This window comes from Taudactylus pleione, unplaced genomic scaffold (genome assembly GCF_031769625.1).
Source record: "Taudactylus pleione unplaced genomic scaffold, aTauple2 ptg000926l, whole genome shotgun sequence".
NCBI lineage: Eukaryota > Metazoa > Chordata > Amphibia > Anura > Myobatrachidae > Taudactylus > Taudactylus pleione.
Genome location: NW_028285327.1, coordinates 870,245 through 896,812, shown reverse-complemented (window position 1 = coordinate 896,812; position 26,568 = coordinate 870,245). Strand labels below are relative to the sequence as shown.

The following is a 26,568-nucleotide window of genomic DNA, read 5'->3' as shown; positions in this document are numbered from 1 at the left end:
GTTTTTTGCAATTGGGCAAACCCAATATAAGTTAGTCCTTGTAGGTAATAGTAGTATATAGATGTGTGATCATACACCTATCCTCCTTACACCATGCAGTACGATGGGACTAGGAAGGATAAGGCGACTGCACTGATTAATTTGATGTGCGGCACTTCTGTGTACGACTCTAAATGAAGCACAAAGGAACTTGGTGTGAAAAAAGGCCTCGAAGCACCAATTATACAGATTCACACTAAAGGTGCCCATCCACTAGCCGATTGCACAATTACGATGTCGTAATCGTGCAATCGTACAGTATAATCGCTCAGTAATCGGCCGCAAATTGTGCATCCAAATGTCGGAAAGGACCAGCAATGCGCGCACCCACTGGTCGTTTCCGACATCAACCATCGGCCGAACATTCAGGCCAATCTGCCAATAACATCAGATCGGCCATGTTCGGGGATGATCAATCGTTCAGTGTAGGCCCTGCACCCCTAGGGCAGTGGTCAGGCTACAGGGGTAAATACCCTACATGGGGTAAAAATGAAATTCCTGGGGGTAATGGATGGATTCATATGCATGCCCGGCTGTGCCGCATGGAGGCTCTAAGCCGGACGTCCGCTGAGATGTTATTACCAGCAGGCGCCCGGCTCCTTTCCTGCAGCGCCGCGTTAGCCGGAGGCTGGAGTTCTCTTCTGAACTCCAGCTTCCGGCTCTCTCCATGCACACTATGGGAGAGAAGTCATGACGTCTCCCATAGTTCCGAGGAGCAGCCGGGCAGACAGGACGGCGGCGGATGCAGGAGTGGGGAGTAAGTGTGGTTTTTTTTTGTTTTTTTTGGGGGGGGTTGTACTAGCGGCACTATAGGGGGCATAACTATGGGGGCACTGCTACATGATTTCCTTCCTTTCAAATCAAGGGGGTAACATCGACGTATCTAAATATATTTTGGGGTAAAAGGTAAAAAAAAGTTCCCTGCCCTAGGGGAATGACGGTACGATTTAGTCGCATATAGATATCCAAGTGTCGCATATGAAATTATGAGGGTTAGGTAAGGGTCCTGCTCGTGAGATCTAACATTGTAAAGTTATATGTAACACTTGTGTTCAGCGAAAGTCGGTATTTTACAGTACGGGTGATCTGACTGCGCAATATCTGTGCAATACGCCCAGCTGTGTAGTAGCGATACGCGATGTAACCGATACGCCGCATTATGGTCCTTGTTCTTTGCTTCACAGTAATTCATCTGATCCTAAAGGAGTGAAACAAATAAATAAATAAAAGGAGCCAGAAGCATTAAACGGTTTATTTCGTTTAACTAGCAGACGGGTCCAAAGTATCAGTCATCTAACTTGTGATCGCAACGTCTTCCTCCCTCACCTATAATGTAATAACGGGAATAACACCGTCTTCCTCCCTCACCTATAATGTAATAACGGGAATAACACAGTCTTCCTCCCTCACCTATAATGTAATAACGGGAATAACAGTCTTCCTCCCTCGCCTATAATGTAATAACGGGAATAACACAGTCTTCCTCCCTCACCTATAATGTAATAACGGGAATAGCACAGTCTTCCTCCCTCACCTATAATGTAATAACGGGAATAACAGTCTTCCTCCCTCACCTATAATGTAATAACGGGAATAACAGTCTTCCTCCCTCACCTATAATGTAATAACGGGAATAACACAGTCTTCCTCCCTCACCTATAATGCAATAATGGGAATAACACCGTCTTCCTCCCTCACCTATAATGTAATAACGGGAATAACACCGTCTTCCTCCCTCGCCTATAATGTAATAATGGGAATAACAGTCTTTCACTCTCGCATATAATGTAATAACGGGAATAACACTGTCGTCCTCCCCCATTTCTAATCTGTCTCCTAATATGAATTTATTTCCGGTGTTTCTTGGGCATTGCTGAAGACACAGCTGGGATGTTTGCACTCACACAATTAGAAGGATCATTATATGTATATGGGATCTTACCACCCTTTAGGTATCTCGCGATTGGTCTTTAGAGTTTTTCCTTGTGTACTAATCAGAGAAGATATTATCCAGGTAACAGATGACTTTAGTTAACAGATTATTCCTAGATCCATGTTACTCTGATAGTGGAAAATGTTGTAAGTGAACGATTTGTGGAAAGTCCTCTTCCGGTGACAATAGAGCATTTTCTTACATGTGCTCGGGGCATCTGTTTGAACAAAGGCTCAGAGAATTTGGCAGCGTTTCTCTATTCAAAGCTGCCGACGTCTCCTGAATGTTTTTTCCCCCAGCGAGCTACTTTTCGCTGACAGATGTAATTTTTTTTTCATTTTTCTCTCCTTGAAGGTGGCAAATATGATTGTAGTTTTTGTCCATTCTTTATTGCAAATGAAACAGAGTTTAGATTGTTTAGCCTGTGCATCCATTTCTGGATCTGTGCCACACACTAATGCAAGCCCACACTGAGAGACCACCATAGAATTAGACGTTTATTCACAAGGCTGTTAAATAGTCCAGCTGTTGAGGTTTCAAAGATTGTCACCTCAGAAGTATGAAAAAGTGTCTTTTGTTACTGCTCACTATTGTACATGCTCAATGCAACAATTGGTTTCCCCCTTCTATAAGGTTCAATCTTTTTCATCTGAGAACATTGGATAAAAAACTGTCTTCATCTTTGTCAACTTATTTGACGTAGAAACTTTTTCTAACATAATATATTATAGTGATGTTTTTGGTGAATAAAGCACATGAAATGCACATGGCCCATGTTAAGAGGACAGTGATTAATTCTATAATTAAATAGTGGTGTAATTCCTCTCTATATTTAAACAAAAACTCAGAGTTATGGTATAACATACCTTAGATAACTCTTTTTCTTTGAGGGCCATAGGGTCCACAGAATCTACCTTGGGGTATGTAGTTGGAGAGATCCATTGCACCAAACAGCTATCGCTTTGAAGCTCCCAGCATGCACTTATCCTCCTCCCTATCTACCCCACCTCCAGCCACAGGCATTCAGTTTGTAAACAACCCTAACGGCAAGAGACGGAAAGTGAAGAAGGAAGTACAATGTACCCAAGAAACACTCTCAAAATACGAACAGGGAATCAAAAACAAAGAACATATCCCTACTGAGACCAGGTGTGTCAGGGTGGGTGCTCTATGGACCTCGAAGAAAGTGTTATCTAAGGTATGTTATACCATAAGTCTGATTTTCTTCAGGGTCCATAGGGTCCACAGAATCTACCTTGGGGACGTCCTAAAGCAGTTCCCTTAAGGGTGGAGACGCTCCTGAGCAGAGAGGAGAATCTGCCACCCAAAGGGCGGAATTCAATTGTTTTCATCCCCTATCGCGCCCGACGGAGCTATTCTATTCTTGCTCCTGTCGGGCGCGATCAGCTGCCAAGCGCTACATTTCAGCTCGCAGCCCCTGGGGGATGAGAGCTGAAATGTGCGAAAAGTGACATGTTTGGGCGCCCAAACATCACTTTTCGTGATCACGCCCAGCACTTTGGTCGGGTTTAGCTGCTTTACGTGGCTAAACCTGACCTCTATGGGCGCGATCAGCGTGAAGAACGGCAGCAATTGAATGGCAGCCCGCGATCTCCTGTCACTTTAGACGGGAGATCCGGACCGCGTAGTCAATTGAATTCCGCCCAAAGGAAGCATCCTGGGAGGCAATGTATCAAATGCACAGAATTTGATAAAGGTATGGACGGAAGACCAAGTGACTGTCTAGCACAGCTGTTCAGCCGAGGCGCCATGTCTAACCGCCCACGACGGTCCAACAGACTGAGTAGAATGTGCTGTCACCTTGTTAGGAATAGGGAGATCCTGTATATAGACTTGAGAAAGTCGTACACAGCCAGCGAGCTAAAGTCTGCTTGTTAGCTCGCCATCCTCATTTGTGAAACCCATATAACACAAAGAGCGAATCTGATTTCCTGATGGAGCTGGTACGAAGGGCTCGAACCACATCCAAGGAAGCTTCACCTATAGACATGTTTGAAGACTGAAAAGCCGGGACTACAATTTCCTCATTTATGTGAAAAACGGGATATTATCTTCGGAAGGTAATCCGCCTTAGTACGAAGGACAGCTCTATTTTGATGAAAAATCAAATATGGAGAGCAACATGACAGTGCTGCCAAGTCATACATTCTACGAGCTGAGGAGAGCGAGGAGAAAGTGTCTTCGCTGTCAACCATCTTAAGTCCACCTTATCCAAAGGTTCAAAGGGGGGAGATAGCGGCACCCTGAGAACCAAGGATAAATCCCATGGTGCCACCGGAGGGACAAACGAGCTTGCAGTCGTAGGACACCCTGCAAAAATATTCTAACATCTGCCAATTGCGCAATTCTGTGCTGGAACAAAACTGACAAGGCAGAAACCTGAACCCTCAAGGTAGCCAGGTGCAGACCTAAGTCTAATCCAGCCTGCAGAAAAGCAAGTACTCTTGAAACCTTGAAAACCTTAAGGTTATATTTTGTTTTGGATCACCAACAAAAATATGAATGCCAAATCCTGTGATAGATGTGGGCTGAAGCAGGCTTCCTTACCCTCATCATCGTCAGGATCACAGAAGCAGAAAACCCTTTGGCTTTTAAGACGGAAGCCTCAATAGCCACGCCGTCAAAGCCAGCCGAGCTAAATCCGGATATAGGCAGGTACCCTGCACTAGCAAATCCGGTCGCAGAGCCAGTGGAAGTGGCCTGTCTATGGATGGACATGTCAGATCGGTGAACCAATGTCTCCTGGGTGAGGCAGGAGCTATTAGTATTAACCTGCCGCCTTCCTGCTTGAACTTTCTAACTACTCTTGGGAGGAAGGATATCGGAGGAAACAAGTATGCCAACCTGAAGTTCCAGCTCAATGCCAGAGCATCCACGAAGGCAACTGAGGGGTCCCTCGTACTGGCGCTGTACCTGGGGACCTTGTGGTTGTGGCGTGATGCCATGCGGTCTACGTCTGGTAGCCCCCACCTGTCCACCAGGAGGTGAAAGATGTCTGGATGAAGAGCCCATTCTCCGGCGTGTATGCCCTGACGACTTAGGAAGTCCACTTCCCAGTTGAGGACTCCTGGGATGAATATTGCCGAGATTGCTGGAAGATGGCATTCTGCACACAGCAGAATGTTCATCACTTCCCTCATGGCTGCCAGACTTCGTGTGCCTCCCTGATGGTTGATATAGGCCACTGTGGTCGCATTGTCGGACTGAATCTGAACAGGCCTGCCGTGAAGAAGGTCCTGCGCCAGACCTAGCTCTCTGTGCACTGCACGAAGCTCCAAGATATTTATCGGTAGGTGAGTTTCCTGGTTCGTCCACCTTCTCTGAAAGGTGTGGCGCTCTGTCACTGCTCCCCATCCTTGGAGACTTGCATCCGTGGTGAGGAGTACCCAATCTGGGACCCATAACGGACGACACTTGTCTATAGGAGTTGTCTCCAGCCACCAAGCTTGGGAGAGCCGAACCTCTGGCGAGATGCGTATCATCTGAGACTTTATCCGATGATCCTGACCATCCCAATGAGACAGAATCCATTGCTGCAGGGACCTGGAGTGGAACTGGGCATATGCCACCATATCAAATGTGGATACCATGGAACCCAGCACCTGCATTGCCAGGTGAACTGACAAACTTTGTTTGCAGAGTAGACTGCACACACGAGACTGTAGTTCCGCAATATTGTCCTCTGGTAAGAGAACCCTCTGGCCCAGAGTGTCCAGCAGCGCCCCCAAGTGCACCATCTGCTGAGTTGGAGAAAGAGAGGGCTTTTTCCAATTTATTATCCAGCCGTGCTCCTGTAAGCAGACAATGGTCATCTGGAGATGACATTGTAACAATTCTTGTGATTGTGCTAATATCAGGAGGTCGTCCAAATATGGGAGTATCCTGACTCCTCGTGGTCTGAAATGAGCCTTCATCACTGCCATGATTTTGGTAAATACCCGAGGAGCTGTGGCCAGCCCGAAGGGTAGCACCTGAAATTGGTAATGTTGTTGATATACCGCCAATCTTACAAATCTTTGGTGGGATCGTGCAATCGGAACATGCAGATATGCATCCTGTATATCCCGGGAGACCATGAAATCTCCAGGCTCCATTGCCAACATAATTGACTGTAGGGTTTCCATACGGATTTTGGGCACATGGATAAATCTGGTTACAGGCAATAGTTTGTAAACCGCGTTCATACAGTGTGTATCTGCTGGACGGGGTGGGGGTGGAACTAGAAATGGTGCGGTCATGGGGTAGAAGGGGTGCGGGGAGGGGATTAGTTTGGAGGGTAGGGTGGGGTGTGGGAGGGGCATGGGTTGAAGGGGGAGTGGGTAGGTGAGGTGGGGTGGTGGATAGTGGTGGTGGGGGGAGGTTGGTATGTGTGTGTGATTCTGTTGAGAGACTTCAGATTCAGGGTAGGGCGATGCGACCCATTTGGTTTCTGAACCAAAAACAAATTTGAATAATAACCCCTTCCCTGTTGTGTCACAGGAACGAGGGTTAGGACTCCTGACCTCAGGATGGCCTCAATAGACTCCCAGAAGGCGGAAGACCTGACCGGATCTAAAGGTAGGGTTGTACCAACAAACCTTTGAGGGGGATGCCTCAGGAACGTGATGACATAACCCTGAGAGACCACCTCTCGAAACCAGGCATCGTGGTGTGATGCCAGGCCTGAGAAAACTGTAGGAGTCTGCCTCCAACCCTGAGACCCCCCAGGGGGAGGCCTGCCCCATCAGGCAGTGAGCTTACCGTCCAGCTTGGAAGCGGCACGCTTGACTGACTAGGATTTCTTGTTCTGCCGTCTCCTGTGGGCATTATCCTGTATAGAGGAAGACTGTCCCTTTGCCCTACCCTGTTTGCGAAAGGGACTGAGCTGACGACTGCTTATACTTAAAGGTAGTCATAGTTGGCAACCCCACAGATTTAGACGTCGCCAGAGAAGACACTATGTCATCCAGCTCTGGTCCAAACAGTACTTTCCCCACAAAAGGCAAGGATTCCAGGGCTTTCTTGGAACCTGTATCCGCCTTCCAGGTTTTAGCCAAAGGGTTCTTCAAGCTGCCGATACCCTAGAAGCTAAGATACCTGCGTCAATGACCCCTTCCCCAATATACATAGCTGCCTCTCGCATGTGACAGTGGGAAGTGAGTTGCTCAGACTGAGGAAAGTAATCTCTAGCCACCTTCTGATGCCTAAAGACCGGAATCTTAGCTTTCGGCGGCACCTCCTCTTCCTCTATACTGAGGACAGATCTAACCACTCTCACCAGAGAGGAGACATCCACAGAGGATTGATGGTCTTCTTCTGCTGAGTAAGACCCAGAACTGTGAGTATCAGAGTGTGATGAGGAGGGTGGGTCAGAATCCTGAGGCAATGTCTGAATAGAACCTCTCTTATGTCCCTGCTTATTTACTGCCACTGGTCTATCTGCCTGCACCACCTGCTGAGGGGCTATAGATGGCAGCATACTCTGACTAGAGTGAGCTGAAGAATCAAACCAACAAGGATTCATAGGGGATATGTAATGTACATAGAAGGATGCAACTGCTGTGGGTACCCCACAGTAGGAGGCAATATCGTGGCAGGAGCACGCGATGCTGCGACCTTGTCCACCATATGCGACCAAGACGCCACCCAGGATGGCTCTTGTGTAGGTGCAGGTGTACCAGATAGGAAAGGTGGCTGTTTACAACAGACACTACACAAGCCATCCTGCACAAAATCCTGTTCAGACAAGCCTGCAAAACAGGATTTACATGACTTGGAGCATCGGAGGCTCATCCTTCTCTCCTTTACCCTCAGACATGACAAATGTGGGAGTGGTATATAGGGAGGAGGACCAGTGCATGCTGGGAGCTTCACAGCTGTAGCTGTTTGGTGCAATGGATCTCTCCAACTACATACCCCAAGGTAGATTCTGTGGACCCTGAAGAAGAAATTCCTTGTTGTATTTGCATTTTTTATACTTATTTAGTGCATGAAATAAGGACAAACACAGGCAATTGGATCTACTGTGTGATACTTTCCATCCATAGTGACTGATAGAGATAATGGTTACATCCCTTGGGGGCACGGGGCTAAGCTGATATCCTTAGTGATGCTGCCTATCTCATTTTCCTTATCTGCTTTTTCCTTCACAGACAAGTCCCTTATATCTATAAAGCCCTTCATCACTTACATCTGTCCGCACTCCCTCCCAGCATATCTGCTGTTTCCACATATGTCTCAACTCTTCTGTGCTGGCTTCCTCCAAGGTTTCTCCCACAGAGCCCCCTCCTATGGAGCGCTCTCCCTCACCACAATTTGCCAGCTTTAAACACTTAAACAGTGTCCTAAGGGTTCATTTCACTAAAGTTTATCAGCCCACCACTTAGCTCCGCTCTCACTCCCTCCTCCTACCTTGTCTGCTAGATATTCCTCTAACTGGTTACCCCATCCTTGTAGAATGTAAGCTCCTGCAGGACCATCTACTTTCTTGTGCCTTCCCCTGCACTATTCTTACCACCAGTGCTCCTGGTCTCCTCCCCTCAGTAACACTGGCTGCTCTCCCATATGCTGGGTACAGGGTCACTGAGAGCTGCTGTGCCTTCCCCTGAGAATCACCATAACTTGCTGACTTGCTGCAGCGACTTAGCCAACCCTTTCCCGGTACTTTCCACCCCATGTTTCCTCTTATTGCAGTGCTTGAGTTCATGAGGCATATTATTATTATTATTATTATAACATATAGGGATTATTGTATATGTATTGGTGGCACACATTTACAAAAATGCCATTTCTGTCCAACTCTACAGGAGCCCATTAATCTCACCGTGTCTGTCTCCCGCTGGCCCGTACCTGGCGCAGTTTATTAGCAGCATACGTAGTGTCCCGAATATCAGCTTTATGTTCTCCGGTTGTGACCAGGATCCTCTGTACACCCCCTGTACAGCGCTCGCCCCTCCCCCCATGTGCACTTTAGTCAAAACCGGGAAGCACTGTGATGGCTAGTGTTATCAATATATCTGTGCCCGGCCGCCATCTTCTTGGATATGCTCTGTCTCGGCAAGAGTTGCTTGATAAATAGCATTGAAATAATCCCTGGAATTGCAATGAATAGTGACATTATGAAATTGATAGTGTCTCTTAATCAGCCGCTGAGCTAGCAATAAACAACAATCACCATTTAGACGCCGGTAACACTGGAATATACATAGAGACTCTGAGTCTTTGTCACTTTATAACAATGTGAAAATGGAAATTTCATGTAACAATAGAATATTCTGTTCCTCTATCCCTCACTGTCAGTGTCTCCTACCTGCCTTTGTCTCCTATGAACTGCAGTAACCGCTCTCTCTCTCTCTCTCTCTTTCAGCTCCACCAAGGCCTTGTCGTATGTTGGAGACATTGGAGAAGAGAACACGGATCTCACTAGGAATAGTAATAAGACAGGGAAGGACATTGATAGTTCTAATTGCTAATTAGAAGATGAAATATCAGCCTCTTATCCCTTTATATCACATTCTTCTGCTCAGGTCTCCTCTTCATGGATGTGAAGTCACCAAATGGCTGGTGCCTAAATAGTGCAGCACAAACACCATTTAGCTGCACTGTCTACAGTATCCCTCTCATGTTATATGTCAGATTCCCTGATGTGTGTACCGGATCCCAGAGTATGACAGATTCCCTGATGTGTGTACCGGATCCCAGAGTATGACAGATTCCCTGATGTGTGTACCGGATCCCAGAGTATGACAGATTCCCTGATGTGTGTACCGGATCCCAGAGTATGACAGATTCCCTGATGTGTGTACCGGATCCCAGAGTATGACAGATTCCCTGATGTGTGGACCGGATCCCAGAGTATGACAGATTCCCTGATGTGTGGACCGGATCCCAGAGTATGACAGATTCCCTGATGTGTGGACCGGATCCCAGAGTATGACAGATTCCCTGATGTGTGGACCGGATCCCAGAGTATGACAGATTCCCTGATGTGTGGACCGGATCCCAGCGTGTGAGCGAGATTTACCATTTGTCTGTAAGATTCAGTGGTGAGTTGGTGTGTGTGTGTGTGTCAGATTTCTCCTTCATCCATTAGGGGACACTGGAGTCTCAGTACAGTGGGGTATAGAAGTGGGTTAACCAGGAGCTGGCACCTTTAAAAAATTTGAATGGTAGCTAGCTCCTCCCCCTCTATACCCCCCACAGCCCAGTCTAAAATTTGTGCCCTGGGAGCTGGACCTATGCTCCTTAGGGCTCTCTATAAAATGAACTTCAATCAATCCAATACAGACAGGCAGCTCACTGCCTCTGCCTGTCTGCACCGCTGGAGCTGCCGGGGAGAGCTCACTGCCTCTGCCTGTCTGCACCGCTGGAGCTGCCGGGGAGACCTCACTGCCTCTGCCTGTCTGCACCGCTGGAGCTGCCGGGGAGACCTCACTGCCTCTGCCTGTCTGCACCGCTGGAGCTGCCGGGGAGACCTCACTGCCTCTGCCTGTCTGCACCGCTGGAGCTGCCGGGGAGACCTCACTGCCTCTGCCTGTCTGCACCGCTGGAGCTGCCGGGGAGACCTCACTGCCTCTGCTTGCGGTCTGCGCTGTGGTCTCCTGCTACAGAGAGCTCAGTCTCTGGGGAGTCCCTAGACACGCTGCATGCAGCGCACGTAGCAGGCTCCCCCAGCATAAATCCCACCGCCAGCCTCAAGGTTAGTGTGTCCTAGCTTCCTGAATAACAGGTGAGCCAGGACGGCAGGCGGGTAGAGTAAGCAGGCACCGCTAGCACTGAGAACGGGCGCCATAGCGGAGGGAGCGGACTTCTGCTCCTGCCTCCCAGCAGCCCCAGATCTTCTATCAAGGATGCTGGTGCCAATTTTAAGCATCCTGCTGCACGAGGAGACTACACACAGCTCTGTGATCAGGCCAGTAATGCAGGTTCATCTGCAATTTAATAGCACTATTAATTTAGCGCTGCAAGGGTCATAGCATATCTCCCTCTGTGCCCCTTTACACTGTACAGTCTCTATATTATCTGTCTCTTCACCTAGTGTGTGTGTGTGTGTGTGACAGAGTATTGCTGCATGTCTTCCAAAGGATCCAAAGCTGCACAAAAATCCTCCTGCAAAAATTGTGCAGTCTAACACTTCCCTGCTGTCTGACAAGGGTGTTTCTCAGCCTCAGACTGCTGACACACCATCCCAACCTATATGGTCTGAGCAATTGACATGTTATGTCAAAACTGTCTGCAGGGCTAGAAGCAGCTCGCAGAGACAGGGAGGTGATCAGAAAAAGATCACCCGAACCAGATTGGGCACGTTCTTTAGCCAGATCTGTTGAGGGACTTACTAAGGTAATGTCCCTTACGCTGGGATGATTCAGATGAGGAAGAGGTGCAGGAGCCAGAAGAGGGTGAGGTTCAGGAAGAGGAGGTTCAGATTCCTGAAGAGTCTGAACCTACATCTCAGGGCGTAGATGCACTAATCACTACAGTATGCCAGGTTTTACATATAGAAGATTTAGAGGTTACTAAACCGTCTATCTTTGGTAAGATTCAGACAGGCTGTCACTTTTCCAGCATCATGTTGGATGATATCCTAATCTCAGCGTGGAAACACCCAGATAAGAAGTTTCAAAATTATTATTCATTTCCGCCTGAAAGTAGGAAATTATGCGAAACTCCTCCAGCAGTGGATTCCTCAGTGTCCAGTCTTTCCAAAAAGACAGTACTCCCTGTGCCTGGGGCTATTTCCTTAAAAGAATCCTCTGACAGGAAGCTGGAAAACACGTTAAAATCTATATATACAGTGGCAGGGGTATCACTGCGTCCAACGCTGGTTAACTATTGGGTAAACAAGGCGGTAGAAGCCTGGGCTACGCAGCTTGCAGAAGGTCTTAAGACCGGAACGCAAACTGAAGATCTCATTCAGCTGGCCGAACAGATTGCAGAATCAGCTGCTTTCCTTGAGGAAGCTTCTAAGGACATATAGATCTTTGGCTTTAGCTATATCAGCTAGGAGAGCTCTTAGACTCCACATCTGCTTGCCACTGACGCAGCCAAAGAGAGCACAAGAGGCTCTTCCCTTTACGGGAGACGTCCTTTTCGGTACGGAGTTGGATAAGTGGATCTCACAAGCTACAGGTGGTAAATCCACTTACCTACCATCTGCTGCTCCTCCCCCTAGACGACATACAGCAGGACCTTCCTTTCGGTCCTTTTGTGCCCCGGGGAGGTTTAGAGGACGTTTCAGAGAAGCTCCGGCCTTCTCCCGCAGTTCTAGAGGCCGTGGTAGAGCTTCGACAGCCTCTGCATCCGAGTCTCAGCAGGACAAGGCTGCAGCAAAGCCGACCGCATGACGCTCTCCCTTCTCATTTGGAGGATTCCAGGGTGGGCGCTCGTCTTCTGCACTTCAAAGAAGTGTGGATCAAGTCTTGTCAGGATGCCTGGGTCCGGGACATTATTACTCATGGCATGAAGTTGGACTTCAAAATCCAACTGCCTTCTCGTTTTTTCACTACCGGTTTACCTCTAGCATCAGAAAAGTGAGTGGTAATTCAGGAAGCAATACAGAAGCTGTTATTGTTGCAGGTGGTAGTAAATGTTCTGTCCCATCAAAGAGGTCAGGGTTTTTATTCCAGCTTGTTTGTGGTGCCCAAGCCGGACGGCTCAATGAAACCCATTCTCAACCTCAAGGATCTAAACCCTTATCTTCGAGCTTTCAAATACAAGATGGAGTCTCTCCAGTCGGTTATAGCAAGACTAGAGAAGGACGAGTTTCTTGTGTCCCTAGACATAAAAGATGCCTATATCCACATCCCCATCTGGCCTCCTCATCAGGCATTTCTTCGATTTGCGGTCCTAGACTCGCATTTGCAATTTCAGGCCCTACCTTTCGTTCTTTCGTCGGCACCAAGAGTGTTCACGAAGGTCATGGTCGTTATGATGGCTCTGCTGCCTCTTCAGGGGGTCATCATTGTTCCATACTTGGACAATCTCCTGATCAAGGCCCCGTCAGTAGCTCGCTTGTTACTGGACATTCAATTAATCCAGAATCTTCTCTTACCACATGGGTGGATTCTACATTTCCAAAAATCCTTTGATTCCAACACAACGTCTGCTATTCCTGGGCATGATATTGGACACGGTGGAACAAAAGGTATTTCTACCTCAGGACAAGGTCTCCTCCATTCAGCACATGGTGCGTCTGATTCTGCGGCATCACAGAGTGTCTGTATATCTCTGTATCCATCTTCTGGGGAAGATGATGGCAACATTCGAGGCGATTCAATATGCGAGATTTCATGCCCGGCCATTTCAGTTGGACCTTCTCTACCAGTGGTCAGGATCCCACCTCTTTCTCCACCAGCGAGTCCTATTGTCTCCCCAAACCCGTACATCTCTTATTTGGTGGTTGAGTCCCTCTCACCTGCTGGCAGGAAGACAGTTTGCAGTGTGGGATTGGATTCTCCTCACCACAGACGCAAGTGTGAGAGGGTGGGGAGTAGTGACCCTGGGGAAACATTTTCAGGGGCACTGGACTCAGCGGGAGGCAGGACTTCCCATAAATATTCTTGAATTAAGAGCAGTGTTTTATGCGCTCCAGCTGACGCATCCTCTGTTGCAGGGTCGGGCAATCAGAGTACAGTCGGACAATGCCACAGTGGTGGCATATATAAACAGACAGGGCGGCACCAAAAGCAGGGCCGCCATGAGACAAGTAAGCAGAATTCTGCTTTGGGCGGAGGAATTCACAGTGGCGATTTCTGCAATCTTCATCCGAGGAGTGGAATATTGGGAGGCCGACTACCTCAGTCGGCAGGACATTCTTCCGGGGAATGGTCGCTCAATCCTCAGGTATTTCACCAACTGACTCTGCGGTGGGGCCGACCTCATGGCGTCGAGGTTGAACCAACAATTACCAATTTACTGTTCCCGAACAAAGGACCCGCAGTCAGCAGCTGTGGATGCACTGACTACACTGTGGCCGTTTCACTACATATACCTATTCCCTCCTTTCCCGCTCATCCCCCGATTGCTTCAAAGAATCAAACGCGAAAATGTCAGGGTGCTACTAGTAGCTCCAGATTGGCCCAGACGAGCGTGGTACTCACAGATACGGAATCTGTTGATAGATGAGCCGTGGCCGCTTCCTCTACAAGACTACCTCGTTCTTCAGGGGCTGTTTATCAAGACTTTAAGGCGGCTTCTTTTGACGGCGTGGCTATTGAAAGGGCCGTCCTCAGGAAAAAGGGAATCCCATCAAGTGTGATTCCCACCATGATTCGGGCTCGGAAAGAAGTCACGTCTCAACATTACTATCGTATATGAAAGACGTATGTAGCTTGGTGTGAAAGACGCAATTCTCCTCCGTCAGTATTTAAGGTATCATGTCTCCTTCTTTTCCTTCAGGCTGGTTTAACAGCGGGTCTTCGTATTGGTTCCTTAGAGGTACAGGTATCCGCGTTGTCTGTTTTCTTTCAGAGGAAATTGGCCTTATTGCCGGATATCCAGACCTTTCTCAAGGGCATAGTCAGGCTTCAGTCTCCTTTTGTGCCTCCAACGGCACCATGGGACTTAGACTTGGTATTGGCTTTTCTCCAGTCTGACACCTTTGAGCCGTTAGAGGGTGGAGATAAAGTACTTAACTTGGAAGGTGGTTCTCCTTTTGGCGCTCGCCTCAGCGAGGCATGTGTCTGAATTAGGTGCTTTATCATGTCATCCTCCCTATCTCATTTTCCATGAAGATAGGGCAGAGTTACGCACACAAAAGTCCTACCTTCCAAAAGTAGTATCTGCTTTTCATATATACCAACCAATTGTGGTCCCTGTGTTTAAGGATGAGTCTCCAGCCTCTAGGTCCTTAGATGTCGTCACAGCGCTCCGGATGTGTGTCGACAGGACTGCTTCTCTCCGAAAGTCCGATGCTTTGTTTGTTCGGTTTGATTTGGCGCGTCCAGGTTGGCCGGCTTCCAAACAAACCATTTCAAGCTGGATTCGTCTGACTATCAGACAGGCTTATGTGGTGGCCTCATGACAACCACCGGTCTCCATTATGGCACATTCAACGCGCTCGGTAGTCCCTTCATGGGTGGCTGCTCGTGGAGTTTCTTTAAACCAGCTTTGTTGAGCGGCCGCTTGGTCAGGCAGGCACACTTTTCTAAAGTTTTACCGCTTTGATACTTTTGCGGCCTCTGCTCCAGAGTTTGGCCGTGCAGTTTTGCAGGGTTCTCAGCGCTCTCCCACCGGGATGTGAGCTCTGCGACGTCCCCATTGTACTGAGACTCCAGTGTCCCCTAGTGGATGAAGGAGAAATTAGGATTTTGGTACTTACCGATAAATCCCTTTCTCCGATTCCACAGGGGACACTGGACGCCCACCCTGTGCTGCTCTAGTTACTGTTTTCCAGGGGCAGCGGTTGTTTGTGTTTCTATTGTCTGATTGGAATGTTATTTTTCTTTTATAATACTGTTTATTTCTTTGTACATGAATGCTGTAGCTTTTCTGTCTCCTTTCTCCTTACTTTCCAGCTCCCCTCGGGCACAGTTTCTTTAGACTGCCTGTAGGGGGTATAGAGGGGGAGGAGCTAGCTACCATACACATTTTTTAAAGGTGCCAACTCCCAGTTAACCCACTTCTATACCCCACTGTACTGAGACTCCAGTGTCCCCGGTGGAATCAGAGAAAGGGATTTATCGGTAAGTACCAAAATCCTGATTTCCTGTACATGTATCAGATCCCTGTGTGTGTGTGTGTCAGATCCCTGTGTGTGTGTGTTTGTGTGTGTGTCAGATCCCTGTGTGTGTGGTTTGAGCCGATCTCATTAGTCTCTGTGACATCTCCCTATGTATAAGTCTCTGTGACATCTCCCTGTGTATAAGTCTCTGTGACATCTCCCTGTGTATAAGTCTCTGTGACATCTCCCTGTGTATAAGTCTCTGTGACATCTCCCTGTGTATAAGTCTCTGTGACATCTCCCTGTGTATAAGTCTCTGTGACATCTCCCTGTGTATAAGTCTCTGTGACATCTCCCTGTGTATAAGTCTCTGTGACATCTCCCTGTGTATAAGTCTCTGTGACATCTCCCTGTGTATAAGTCTCTGTGACATCTCCCTGTGTATTAGTCTCTGTGACTGATGTGATTTTATATTTGTCTTTGAATTTGATATGAAAAATTATTAGTTTTTAGTCAAAATATGGAAAAGATTTTTTGCTCATCTTGTTTTCAGATCTGTAAATAAAAAGAATGTGAGTAGCGGTTACAGCGAGACCCTGTAGTTTGGGGGGTACTGAACCAGCACTTGCTTCCATTATTGTAAGGGTGGGTTAGACCAGTTGTTCTCAAACTGTCCTTGGGGCACCTTAGCAGTCCAGGCTTTTAGGATATCCATGGCTGGGCACAGATGGTTAAATCAAAGTAGTAATCAAGGCACCGGTGCGCAAGCATGGATAACTGAACCCTGGACTGTTACACCCCTATCACACCATATTTCCTGGTCTAGCCCGGGTCACTGATAGGAGGAGCACTACTGATTACTGCGATGTACTAAGCCATAGAGCGCAAGGTATAAGGTGCATTACGGAGCTCTGAGTTACAGATCTGTGCGCTCATACACTATTGCCGCAGTCGAGCAGAATAGCCCTCATTGATGCCCCAGCCCCGCGTGTTTTTGCTTGAATATGTCGCGTCAGGAGACTGCACTGATTTGATATGTGACACCTGTATATCTGAGTGACTCTGTGTAGGAAGCGTACGATGCAGTGGCCATGGCTTATTCTCACGCCAAGTTCCATTGTACAGATTGAGACTAAAGCTGGCCTGACACTAATCTGCTAATGTATGGACACAAATGACAATCAGACAAAGCGATTTAACCAACTTCTCTGGCTAAGTGACAGTTTGTCAGATTTTCATTCCAACCAACCAACTCGTTGGATGAAAGGTGATCTAGTTCTCAACTCTGTCCTCAAGGTGTAATCATTACTCACTGACACATTTCCCAGGTCACCCAGCAGGAGCACAGGTGTAATCATTACTCACTGACACATTTCCCAGGTCACCCAGCAGGTGCACAGGTGTACTCATTACTCACTGACACATTTCCCAGGTCACCCAGCAGGAGCACAGGTGTAATCATTACTCACTGACACATTTCCCAGGTCACCCAGCAGGTGCACAGGTGTAATCATTACTCACCGACACATTTCCCAGGTCACCCAACAGGAGCACAGGTGTAATCATTACTCACCGACACATTTCCCAGGTCACCCAACAGGAGCACAGGTGTAATCATTACTCACTGACACATTTCCCAGGTCACCCAACAGGTGCACAGGTGTAATCATTACTCACTCAGAGCGCCGTAGTGCAACTTGTACCTAGCCAGATGGTGCCCGGGGTAAGTTGCACTACGGCGCTCTGAGTATTAGGACACTGACGTGTATCAGTCTATACATCAGTTATGTGAAACATCCGATGAGTCTCTTTGCCAGTGTTTCATGTGTGAATTTTGCTTTTCATGCAGAGGGTGATAAATGTTGTGTAACAATCACAAAGATTCAGTGATTTCAGAATTAATGAGTCGTCTGGTTTGCCTGGTGTTATCTGCATGGTGAGCAATGCGCCAGTTTGCCGGGAAAGCACAACAAGTATGAGTGAGCTGGTGATAAGCCGCCCTGTGCCAGCCGTGTCTCTCTAACATATGACAACATGTTGCGCACAGCGGCACTAGGAGTGGGCGAGCAATGCTGACACCTGAATTCTGCTTGCCTGGATTGTGCCAACTAATGTATCTTTAGTACGAGATGCCTGTAGGCAGGATCCTGACAGTGCTGGGATACAGACACCTGACAGTATCCTAGCCCTCCCTCCCCACAGCCTAAACCTATCCCCCCCCTAACCATCCCCCTAGCCCCAATACTTAATGTCAGGATGTGTGCCGCAGGTGGCTCTCTGGGATGCAGGGGGCCGCGGGTGGCTCTCTGGGATGCAGGGGGCCGCGGGTGGCTCTCTGGGATGCATGGGGCCGCGGGTGGCTCTCTGGGATGCAGGGGGCCGCGGGTGGCTCTCTGGGATGCAGGGGGCCGCGGGTGGCTCTCTGGGATGCAGGGGGCCGCGGGTGGCTCTCTGGGATGCAGGGGGCCGCGGGTGGCTCTCTGGGATGCAGGGGGCCGCGGGTGGCTCTCTGGCATGCAGGGGGCCGCGGGTGGCTCTCTGGGATGCAGGGGGCCGTACCAGGTAAAGCCCCCTAGGCCCTGCACCGCTTGCCCAGCGCTAGTTACAGACTTGCAGATAAGAAACCCTCTGATAGGAGTATGTGTGCGATTACCTTCCCGGCTCTCCTCTTAGATGGAGACACATAATATACCATGTGCTGTGCAGACATCACCATCTTTCTATGCAATTTCTTTATAATTCTCCCCATTCTGTTAGAAACTTCTGCAGAAGTACAGTAGTAAGTATTTGACAAATAAGGCGCTCATTCAGAGCGCACGCTCTGAGCAGAGCGCACGCTCTGAATGAGGGCCGGGCTCCATTTTCATGGAGCGTCCTCCTGGACGCTCGTATAGCTGTGGGTCACCACCCACAGGCTATACGAGCGTGCATTGTGATGGTCGCGATGGTCGAGACCATCGCGACCATCGAAATTGCGAGCCGGAGCCTGCGGTTGAGGTTTTCAACCGCAAGCTCCGGAGTGATTTTGGCTCTATCAGAGCCAAAATCACTCCCACTGACATCACTAGTGATGTCAGTGGGCCGGCTTCTGACGGGAGGCGTTCCCTTAGGAACGCCCCCATCAGGGAGGCACGCCCCCGGCACGCCCACCAAAGGGGGCGTGCTGTCAATCAACATTGACAGCACGCCCCCTTTGATCGGACACAACGAGCGAAGGACTTTCCTTCGCTCGTCGCGTCTGGCGCATGCGCACGACGGAGCTCCCTCCGTCGTGCGCATGCTCAGTCCATAACATCGACCCACTTGCGAGCGGACAGCCGCTCGCGAGTGGGTCTGAATCAGGCCCTAAATGTGTAATACACAGTAACAGCGTCACAATCTCTGCGCAGTAACCGATTAATGATAATTATCCCCATGGAATGAGCGGAGAGGGGGGCACTGCACCCCTATAAATCATTTTCATATTGGCCATTATGGGGGACATTACTGAATACTGGCACCAGGATAAAGGTACTGTTAGAGTGGTTGCTATGACTAAGAAATTACTACAACACTCAGTTGTTACTATGGGTTACACCCCATCTATTGCATCATACAACAATAAACAGGTATTCCTGACATTTCTACTAGTATCCAATTAAACAATGATACAGTGCAGAGAAGGAGAAGAAAACATATAACTCCTTCCTAGGCTGTTATATAACATATATACACTTATACACAGGCTACGCGAATCGCACCAGGGTATACAATGTAACTCATGGTCAGTATACAACATTTCACCAATGACTCCGATGTACTACATATTCCAGGCAGGTCACCAGGGATGTCAGCTGTAAGTATCCATCTCTTCCTCAGCTGGCGGATTACATTGGGATTCCTTCCACAACGTGGGAAACCTGAACTCTGATCGCGAGCCTAGAAATGTAACAATACATAATACATAACGTCACTTACTGTGTATAGAAATAATCGGGGCATATACAGCCACGGCCAAAAGTTATGTCATTCTCATAAGTATTGGTTGTCACAAAGTCTCCTGCTTCAGTGTTATTAGACCTTTGTCAGATGTAATGTTACCTCAGTATACCATAGTGACAGCATTACAGCAGTGTCAGATGTAATGTTACCTCAGTATACCATAGTAACAGCATGACATAAGTGTCAGATGTAATGTTACCTCAGTATACCATAATATATGAGACATATGTAACGCTGTAATGTTACCTCAGTATACCATAGTAACATCTGACAAATAGGTCTAACAACAGTGACACAAGCATTGGTTTTCACAAAGTTTACTTCAGTCTCAAAACTTTGGCCATGGCTGTACATGTGTAATACAGCATCTTATTACTGGGAGTGTACACACCATATACCACATCTGTCACTTATTTGTATACACAATATTTGGGGCATATACCTGTGTAATAACAAGAGATATGGTAAGAACTTACCTTCGTTATCTCTGTTTCTACGAAGTCCATAGGGTCCACAGGGTGACCTTGGGGTATAGCTGGATCCTCGGGCACCATGGAGTTAAAGCTTTCAGCTGCTCCCAGGATGCACTTGGGTCCAACCTCCCCTATACCCCGCCCCCGAGCCACAGGCACCTCAGTTGGTAAGCAGGCCGGAGGAGGAGACGAAACAGAGAGAAGGAAGACTGGAACACACAAGAACCATACTCACAGAAATGGGAGACGGAAAACCGGTGACCAGTCACACAGCCCATATGAAGCCAGGTGCGTCAGGGCGGGTGCCCTGTGGACCCTATGGACTTCGTAGAAACAGAGATAACAAAGGTAAGTTCTCACCATATCTCTTGTTTTCTACTTCAGGGTCCATAGGGGGTCCACAGGGTTGACCTTGGGGATGTCCCAAAGCAGTCCAACTAAGGGCGGGGACGCTCCTGTGCTGATAGGAGAACCCGGCGCCCAAAGGATGCATCCTGAGAGGCAAAGGTGTCAAACGCATAGAACCTCAAAAAGGTCTGAATGGAAGACCAGGTGGCCGCCTTCCAGAGCAGAACAGCAGAGGCGCCACATCTAGCAGCCCAAGAGGGACCCACAGACCGAGTGGAATGAGCCTTAACAGAGGCTGGAACAGGTAAACCCTCCTGCATATAAGCCTCAATAATAACAGAACGAAGCCATCGGGCTAGAGTCTGTTTGTTGGCAGGCCAACCCCTCTTGTGAAAACCAAAGAGGATACACAAAGAATCCGACTTCCTCACAGAACTAGTCCGGTCCACATAAACCTGGAGTGCACGGACAACGTCTAAGGAAGTCTCCCCAGCCGAAAGATCAGGCGACTGAAAGGCTGGTACAACAATTTCCTGATTAATGTGGAACCTGGAAACCACCTTAGGCAGGAAATCAGGACGAGTGCGAAGCACCGCTCTGTCCTGATGAAAAATCAGAAAAGGGGGACGACAAGAAAGCGCCCCCAAATCTGAAACCCTCCTGGCAGAAGCAATTGCCAAGAGGAAAACAGTCTTAAAAGTTAGCCACTTGAGCTCCACTGACTCCAAGGGCTCAAAAGGCGGACCCTGTAAGGCCCGAAGAACCACCGCCAAATCCCACGGGGCCACAGGTGGCACAAAGGGAGGCTGGATTCTTAAAACTCCCTGGAAAAAGGTGTGTACGTCCGGCATAACAGCGATCCTGCGCTGGAACCACACCGACAGAGCAGACACGTGCACCTTCAGTGAGGAAAGACGTAATCCTAAGTCCAAACCCGACTGAAGGAAAGCCAAAATACGCGAAACCCGGAACACCTGGGGATCATATTTTTTGGCCTCGCACCACTGAAAGTAAGTGTGCCACACTCTGTGATAGATCCTCGCGGAAGCAGGCTTGCGCGCCCTCAGCATGGTGGTAATAACGGAGCTAGAAAAGCCCCGAGACCTCAGGACGGCTGTCTCAAGAGCCACGCCGTCAAAGATAGTCGACCCAGATCCGGGTGAAGACAGGGCCCCTGAGACAACAGGTCCCGCCGTTGAGGTAGGAGGAACGGAGCGTCGATGGACAAGCTCCGCAGATCGGAGTACCACGGCCTTCTGGGCCACGCTGGGGCCACCAGGATCAGTGTGCCTCCGTCCTGTTTGAACTTGCGCAGGACCCGAGGCAGCAGAGATATCGGAGGGAACAAGTAAGCCAGTTGAAACCGCCATCTCACCGACAGCGCGTCTATCAGACTTGCGCCTGCGTCCCTTGTCCTTGACCCGTACACGGGCAGCTTGTGATTGTGACGGGACGCCATCAGGTCCAGCTCTGGCAGCCCCCACTTGTCCACGAGTAGTTGGAATACCTCTGGATGAAGCGACCATTCCCCGGGATGCACGTCGTAACGGCTGAGGAAGTCTGCCTCCCAATTGAGGACTCCTGGGATGAAAACTGCAGAGAGAGCTGGAAGATAGCGCTCCGCCCAAGCCAGGACGCTGGACACCTCCGACATCGCAGCTCGACTGCGAGTCCCTCCCTGGTGATTGATGTACGCCACCGTGGTGGCGTTGTCTGACTGCACCTGAACGGCCCTTCCGTGAAGAGCGGTGCCGGACGACTGCAGGGCTCTGTATACTGCCCTCAGTTCCAGGATGTTGATGGGAAGAATCGCTTCCTCCGACGACCAACGACCCTGAAGTGACAAGGAGCCTGTCACCGCCCCCTGGCATCTGTCGTGAGCAGAACCCATTCCGGGATCCAAAAGGGGCGCCCCTCTAGGAGATGAGCTGTCTGCAGCCACCAGGCTAGGGACAGACGCACCTCCGAGGACAACACCAGCATCTGAGAGCGGATCCTGTGTGGCAATCCGTTCCATTGCGAAAGAATCAGCCCCTGCAGGGGCCTGGAATGGAACTGGGCAAACTCCACCATGTCGAATGCCGACACCATGGACCCCAAAACTCTCATCGCTGAGTGCACCGACACTCTGCCACTGCTCAGACAGCCGTGAATCCGCAGCTGTAAGGAGGAGACCTTCTCTGGAGTCAGAAAAATCCGTTGCTGACGAGAGTCCAGCAGGGCCCCCAAATGAACCATCCGCTGTGATGGGATGAGGGAGGACTTCTTCCAGTTGATCAACCAGCCGTGCGCCTGTAGACAAGCGACCGTCAGGTGGAGATGCTGGATCAGTACCTCCAGGGAGCTTGCCAGCAAGAGGAGGTCGTCTAGATACGGTAGCAACCGTATCCCCTGGCTCCGAAGGTGAGCCGCCATGACCGCCATCACCTTGGTAAATACCCTTGGTGCCGTGGAGAGACCAAAGGGTAGAGCCCTGAATTGGTAGTGGTTGTGGAGAATAGCAAATCGCAGAACCCGTTGGTGCGATAGGCGTCCTGGATATCCAGGGAGACCATATAATCCCCCGGTTCCATCGCCAGTATGATGGAACGCAAAGTTTCCATCCTGAATTTGGGAACCCTGAGAAACCTGTTCAGGGACTTCAAATTGAGGATGGGGCGATGAGAGCCATTGGGTTTCTGCACCAGAAACAGCGTAGAGTAATACCCCATCCCACGTTGAGACTGTGGTACGGGTATAATGACCCCCGCCGTCAGCAAGGCCTCTATGGCTTCCTGAACCTGCAAGGCCTTGGTTTTGTCCTGAGAAGGACTTGTGCAAAAAAACTGGCAAGGCGGCCTGTGCCGAAAAGACAGGGCGTACCCCTGGGAGGCCACTTCTCGCACCCAGGCATCCGTGGTGGTATTGTGCCAGCACTGGGCGAATTGAAGAAGTCGGCCTCCCACTCTGGGGTCCCCCAGAGGGAGGCCCGTCCCATCACGCAGAAGGCTTATCTTCTGGCTTGGAAGAAGGGCGCCTAGCACTCCAGGCTTGCTTCTTTGGCTTTGAGGCGGTCTTGGGTGCGGACTGCCTCGGGAAGGACTGACCCTTTGCTTTGCCCTGAACCCGAAAGGAACGAAACGCCGAGCTCCGGACCTTAGCAGGTGTAGTAGCTGAAGGGAGGAAGGCTGACTTGGATTTTGCCAGGGTATCTACTATTTTGTCCAGGTCCGGACCAAATAGTAATTCCCCATTAAAAGGTAAGGCCTCCAAGCCTTTCTTTGAATCTGCGTCTGCTCTTCAAGACCGCAACCACAAGGATCTACGAGCAGACACGGCTGCCGCCGAAACCCTAGAGGTCAACAGGCTAGCATCCAAAGATGCTTCTCCAATGTAGGAGGCGGCATCTCTCATCTGTCCTAACAACGCCCTCTGTACGTCCGGAGATTCATCCGTAAACGTGTCCTCCAAGGCATTGGCCCACCCCTCAATGGCCTTGGCCACCCAGGAGATGGCCATGGACGGCCGGGCTACAGCCCCTGAGCGAGAATAAATTGACTTTAGACAAGTCTCCACCTTCCTGTCCGTAGGATCCTCAGCGAGGATATAGACGGCAATGGCAAAGTAGCACTCCTGATGAGGCGTGTTACATGGGAATTGACTGCAGGCGGAGTTTCCCATTTCTTACAATGTGCTTTCGGGAATGGATAATTGGACGCCAAGCGTGTCTGTGGCAGGAAACGCTTACTGGGCGTCTGCCAGGCCACCGCCATGTGATCAGTCAACTGATCAGACAAGGGGAACGCTGTAGAAGTAACCTTAGCTTTTTTAAAACTAGGATACCTCGACTTGGGAGCGGGTGCCTCATCCTCAATCAGAAGAATGGCCCGCACCGCCTTAACCAGAGCCCGCACATTGATGGAAGACTTAGTGTCAGCCTCAGATGCCTCAGTCCAGGAGGTAAAGTCATCCAGCACCTCACCATCATCCGAGGACCCCTCAGAATCCGAAAGATGCGTAGCCTGTGCCATGACTGAGCGTTTAGACGCCCTGGAGGGCACGTCACTGCGCAACATCGACTGAAAAGCCGAAGATGCTGCCGCCAAATCTTGGACAGTGTGGGAAAGCGCATCCACCCAGGGTGGAGGAGCTGCCACTGGAGCCTGAAACGGCACCACAGCCGGCTGTGCCACAGGGGTGGACTGAATATACATTGGCAACCCCGCATAGGGACCAACAGGCTGAGACCCCGGGGGAGTCTGCAATAATTGTGGGACACCCGGGGCATGGGGGATGGCAGGCTGGGGCAACGCCCTAGTAGGGGTGGCAGTCGGGACCGACAGACGGTCCGCGATGGACACCAGCACCTGGGAAAACATCGCCCATGGTGGCTCCTGCGACATGGGAGGTTTAGACGTACCAGGGACCGCCTGGCACCGTCCGCACAGGCCGTCCTGTGACAAATCCTCCCTATCCACTCCTGCAGAACAGCGCCTGCAGGAGAACAATGCCGGAGCCCCGGAGTGCTCAATCTCCTCCTCAGACATGACTTAGGAAGAAAACGTGCGCACTCACCAGTGTGCTGAACAACAGCCCACAATATGGAACTGTGTCGCACACAACTGTATGTGACGGACCTCACAAATATGTGATCTATATAAGAGAGGTCAGTAGAAACGCCCTTCCCCCGCACACCTGTAGGGCTTGTAGGAGAAGGAAAGGGATAGGTATTAGCTGACAGTGGGCCTGATTCAGACCCACTCGCGAGCGGCTATCCGCTCGCAAGTGGGTCGATGTTATGGACTGAGCATGCGCACGACGGAGGGAGCTCCGTCGTGCACATGCGCCAGACGCGACGAGCGAAGGAAAGTCCTTCGCTCGTTGTGTCCGATCAAAGGGGGCGTGCTGTCAATGTTGATTGACAGCACGTCCCCTTTGGTGGGCGTGCCTCCCTGACGGGGGCGTTCCCACGGGAACGCCTCCCGTCAGAAGCCGGCCCACTGACATCACTAGTGATGTCAGTGGGAGTGATTTTGGCTCTGATAGAGCCAAAATCACTCCGGAGCTTGCGGTTGAAAACCTCAACCGCAGGCTCCGGCTCGCAATTTCGATGGTCGCGATGGTCGAGACCATCGCAATGCACGCTCGTATAGCCTGTGGGTGGTGACCCACAGCTATATGAGCGTCCAGGAGGACGCTCCATGAAAATGGAGCCCGGCCCTCATTCAGAGCGTGCGCTCTGCTCAGAGCGTACGGCTCTGAATGAGGGCCAGTAAGTAGAAATAAGCACAGACAGGCAGTACTAGCACAAGTCACATACCATGCAGGAAGATATACTCACTGCACCTTTCCACTACAATCAACCTCCCAGATTCAGTGTCTGGGAGGGCTATAGTGCTGTGTACACTGTCCTTGTCGGGGGGGAGGTACACAGGGGGACCGGTCCGCGTGCTCCCTGAAGATCTGCGCTGCCAGTAAGAAAATGGCAGACCTCAGAGGAGGAGTGGCCCGAGTATCTGCAGCTCAGCGACGCCAGTCTCCGTGCTGAAAGGCGCGCTGAGGGGAGGAGCCGCTAGACAGGGAAGGCTTCCTCCCCTGGCTAGCATATTTAACCCCCAAGGTTGCGGCATCCCGCTTGCCTTATTCACCCTAGTGGTCTGGCGGGGTATGCCTCCGCTGGAGGGGGGGCCCGCCGCCACCGGTCTGTCCCCTAGACCGGAGGCATGGGACTGCATATAAAAGGCATTACCCGCGCACCGCCGCTAATCAGCGGTGCGCGGCTTACCTTAATCTCCCCGGCGTCTTCCGGCAGCAGTCCCGGGGGAAGCCAGAGTCCGGCTAGTACAGACTCTGGCTTCCCCCGCCTCGATCCCCAGTTCAGTGCTGGCGTCGCGGCGCCAGCAGGGAGAAGGAGCGGCAGCGTGGGCGTCTGTACAGACAGCCCAGCGCTGCCGCTCTGGAGAACAAAACTATAGTAAAAATAAATTTAACCTAGTTAAATAAAAAGCTTTAGGGGGCTGCTCCTGCAGCCCCCCCCCCGCAGGGTGACCCGACTCCGGCCGGGCACCATCTTAAACTGAGGTGCCTGTGGCTCGGGGGCGGGGTATAGGGGAGGTTGGACCCAAGTGCATCCTGGGAGCAGCTGAAAGCTTTAA

The 26,568-nt window shown here is 50.1% G+C and overlaps 2 protein-coding genes across 9 annotated transcripts in view; one reads left to right on the top strand and one right to left on the bottom strand.

The window, feature by feature from the left end:
• The window catches only part of SHTN1 (shootin 1), a 298,248-nt gene extending 288,162 nt beyond the window's left edge, over nt 1-10,086 (top strand). For all 4 annotated transcript variants that reach the window (XM_088459666.1, XM_088459665.1, XM_088459667.1 and 1 more), the window contains one exon: nt 9,339-10,086. In XM_088459666.1, the coding sequence (XP_088315792.1) occupies nt 9,339-9,444 (106 nt within the window). In that variant the 3' untranslated portion in view covers nt 9,445-10,086. The remainder of the gene's footprint in view (nt 1-9,338) is intronic.
• Nucleotides 10,087-19,199: 9,113 nt separating this feature from the next.
• ENO4 (enolase 4) overlaps nt 19,200-26,568 on the bottom strand; it is a 238,777-nt gene continuing 231,408 nt past the window's right edge. For all 5 annotated transcript variants that reach the window (XM_088459671.1, XM_088459669.1, XM_088459670.1 and 2 more), the window contains one exon: nt 19,200-19,550. In XM_088459671.1, coding sequence (XP_088315797.1) covers nt 19,462-19,550 — 89 coding nt within the window. In that variant the 3' untranslated portion in view covers nt 19,200-19,461. The remainder of the gene's footprint in view (nt 19,551-26,568) is intronic.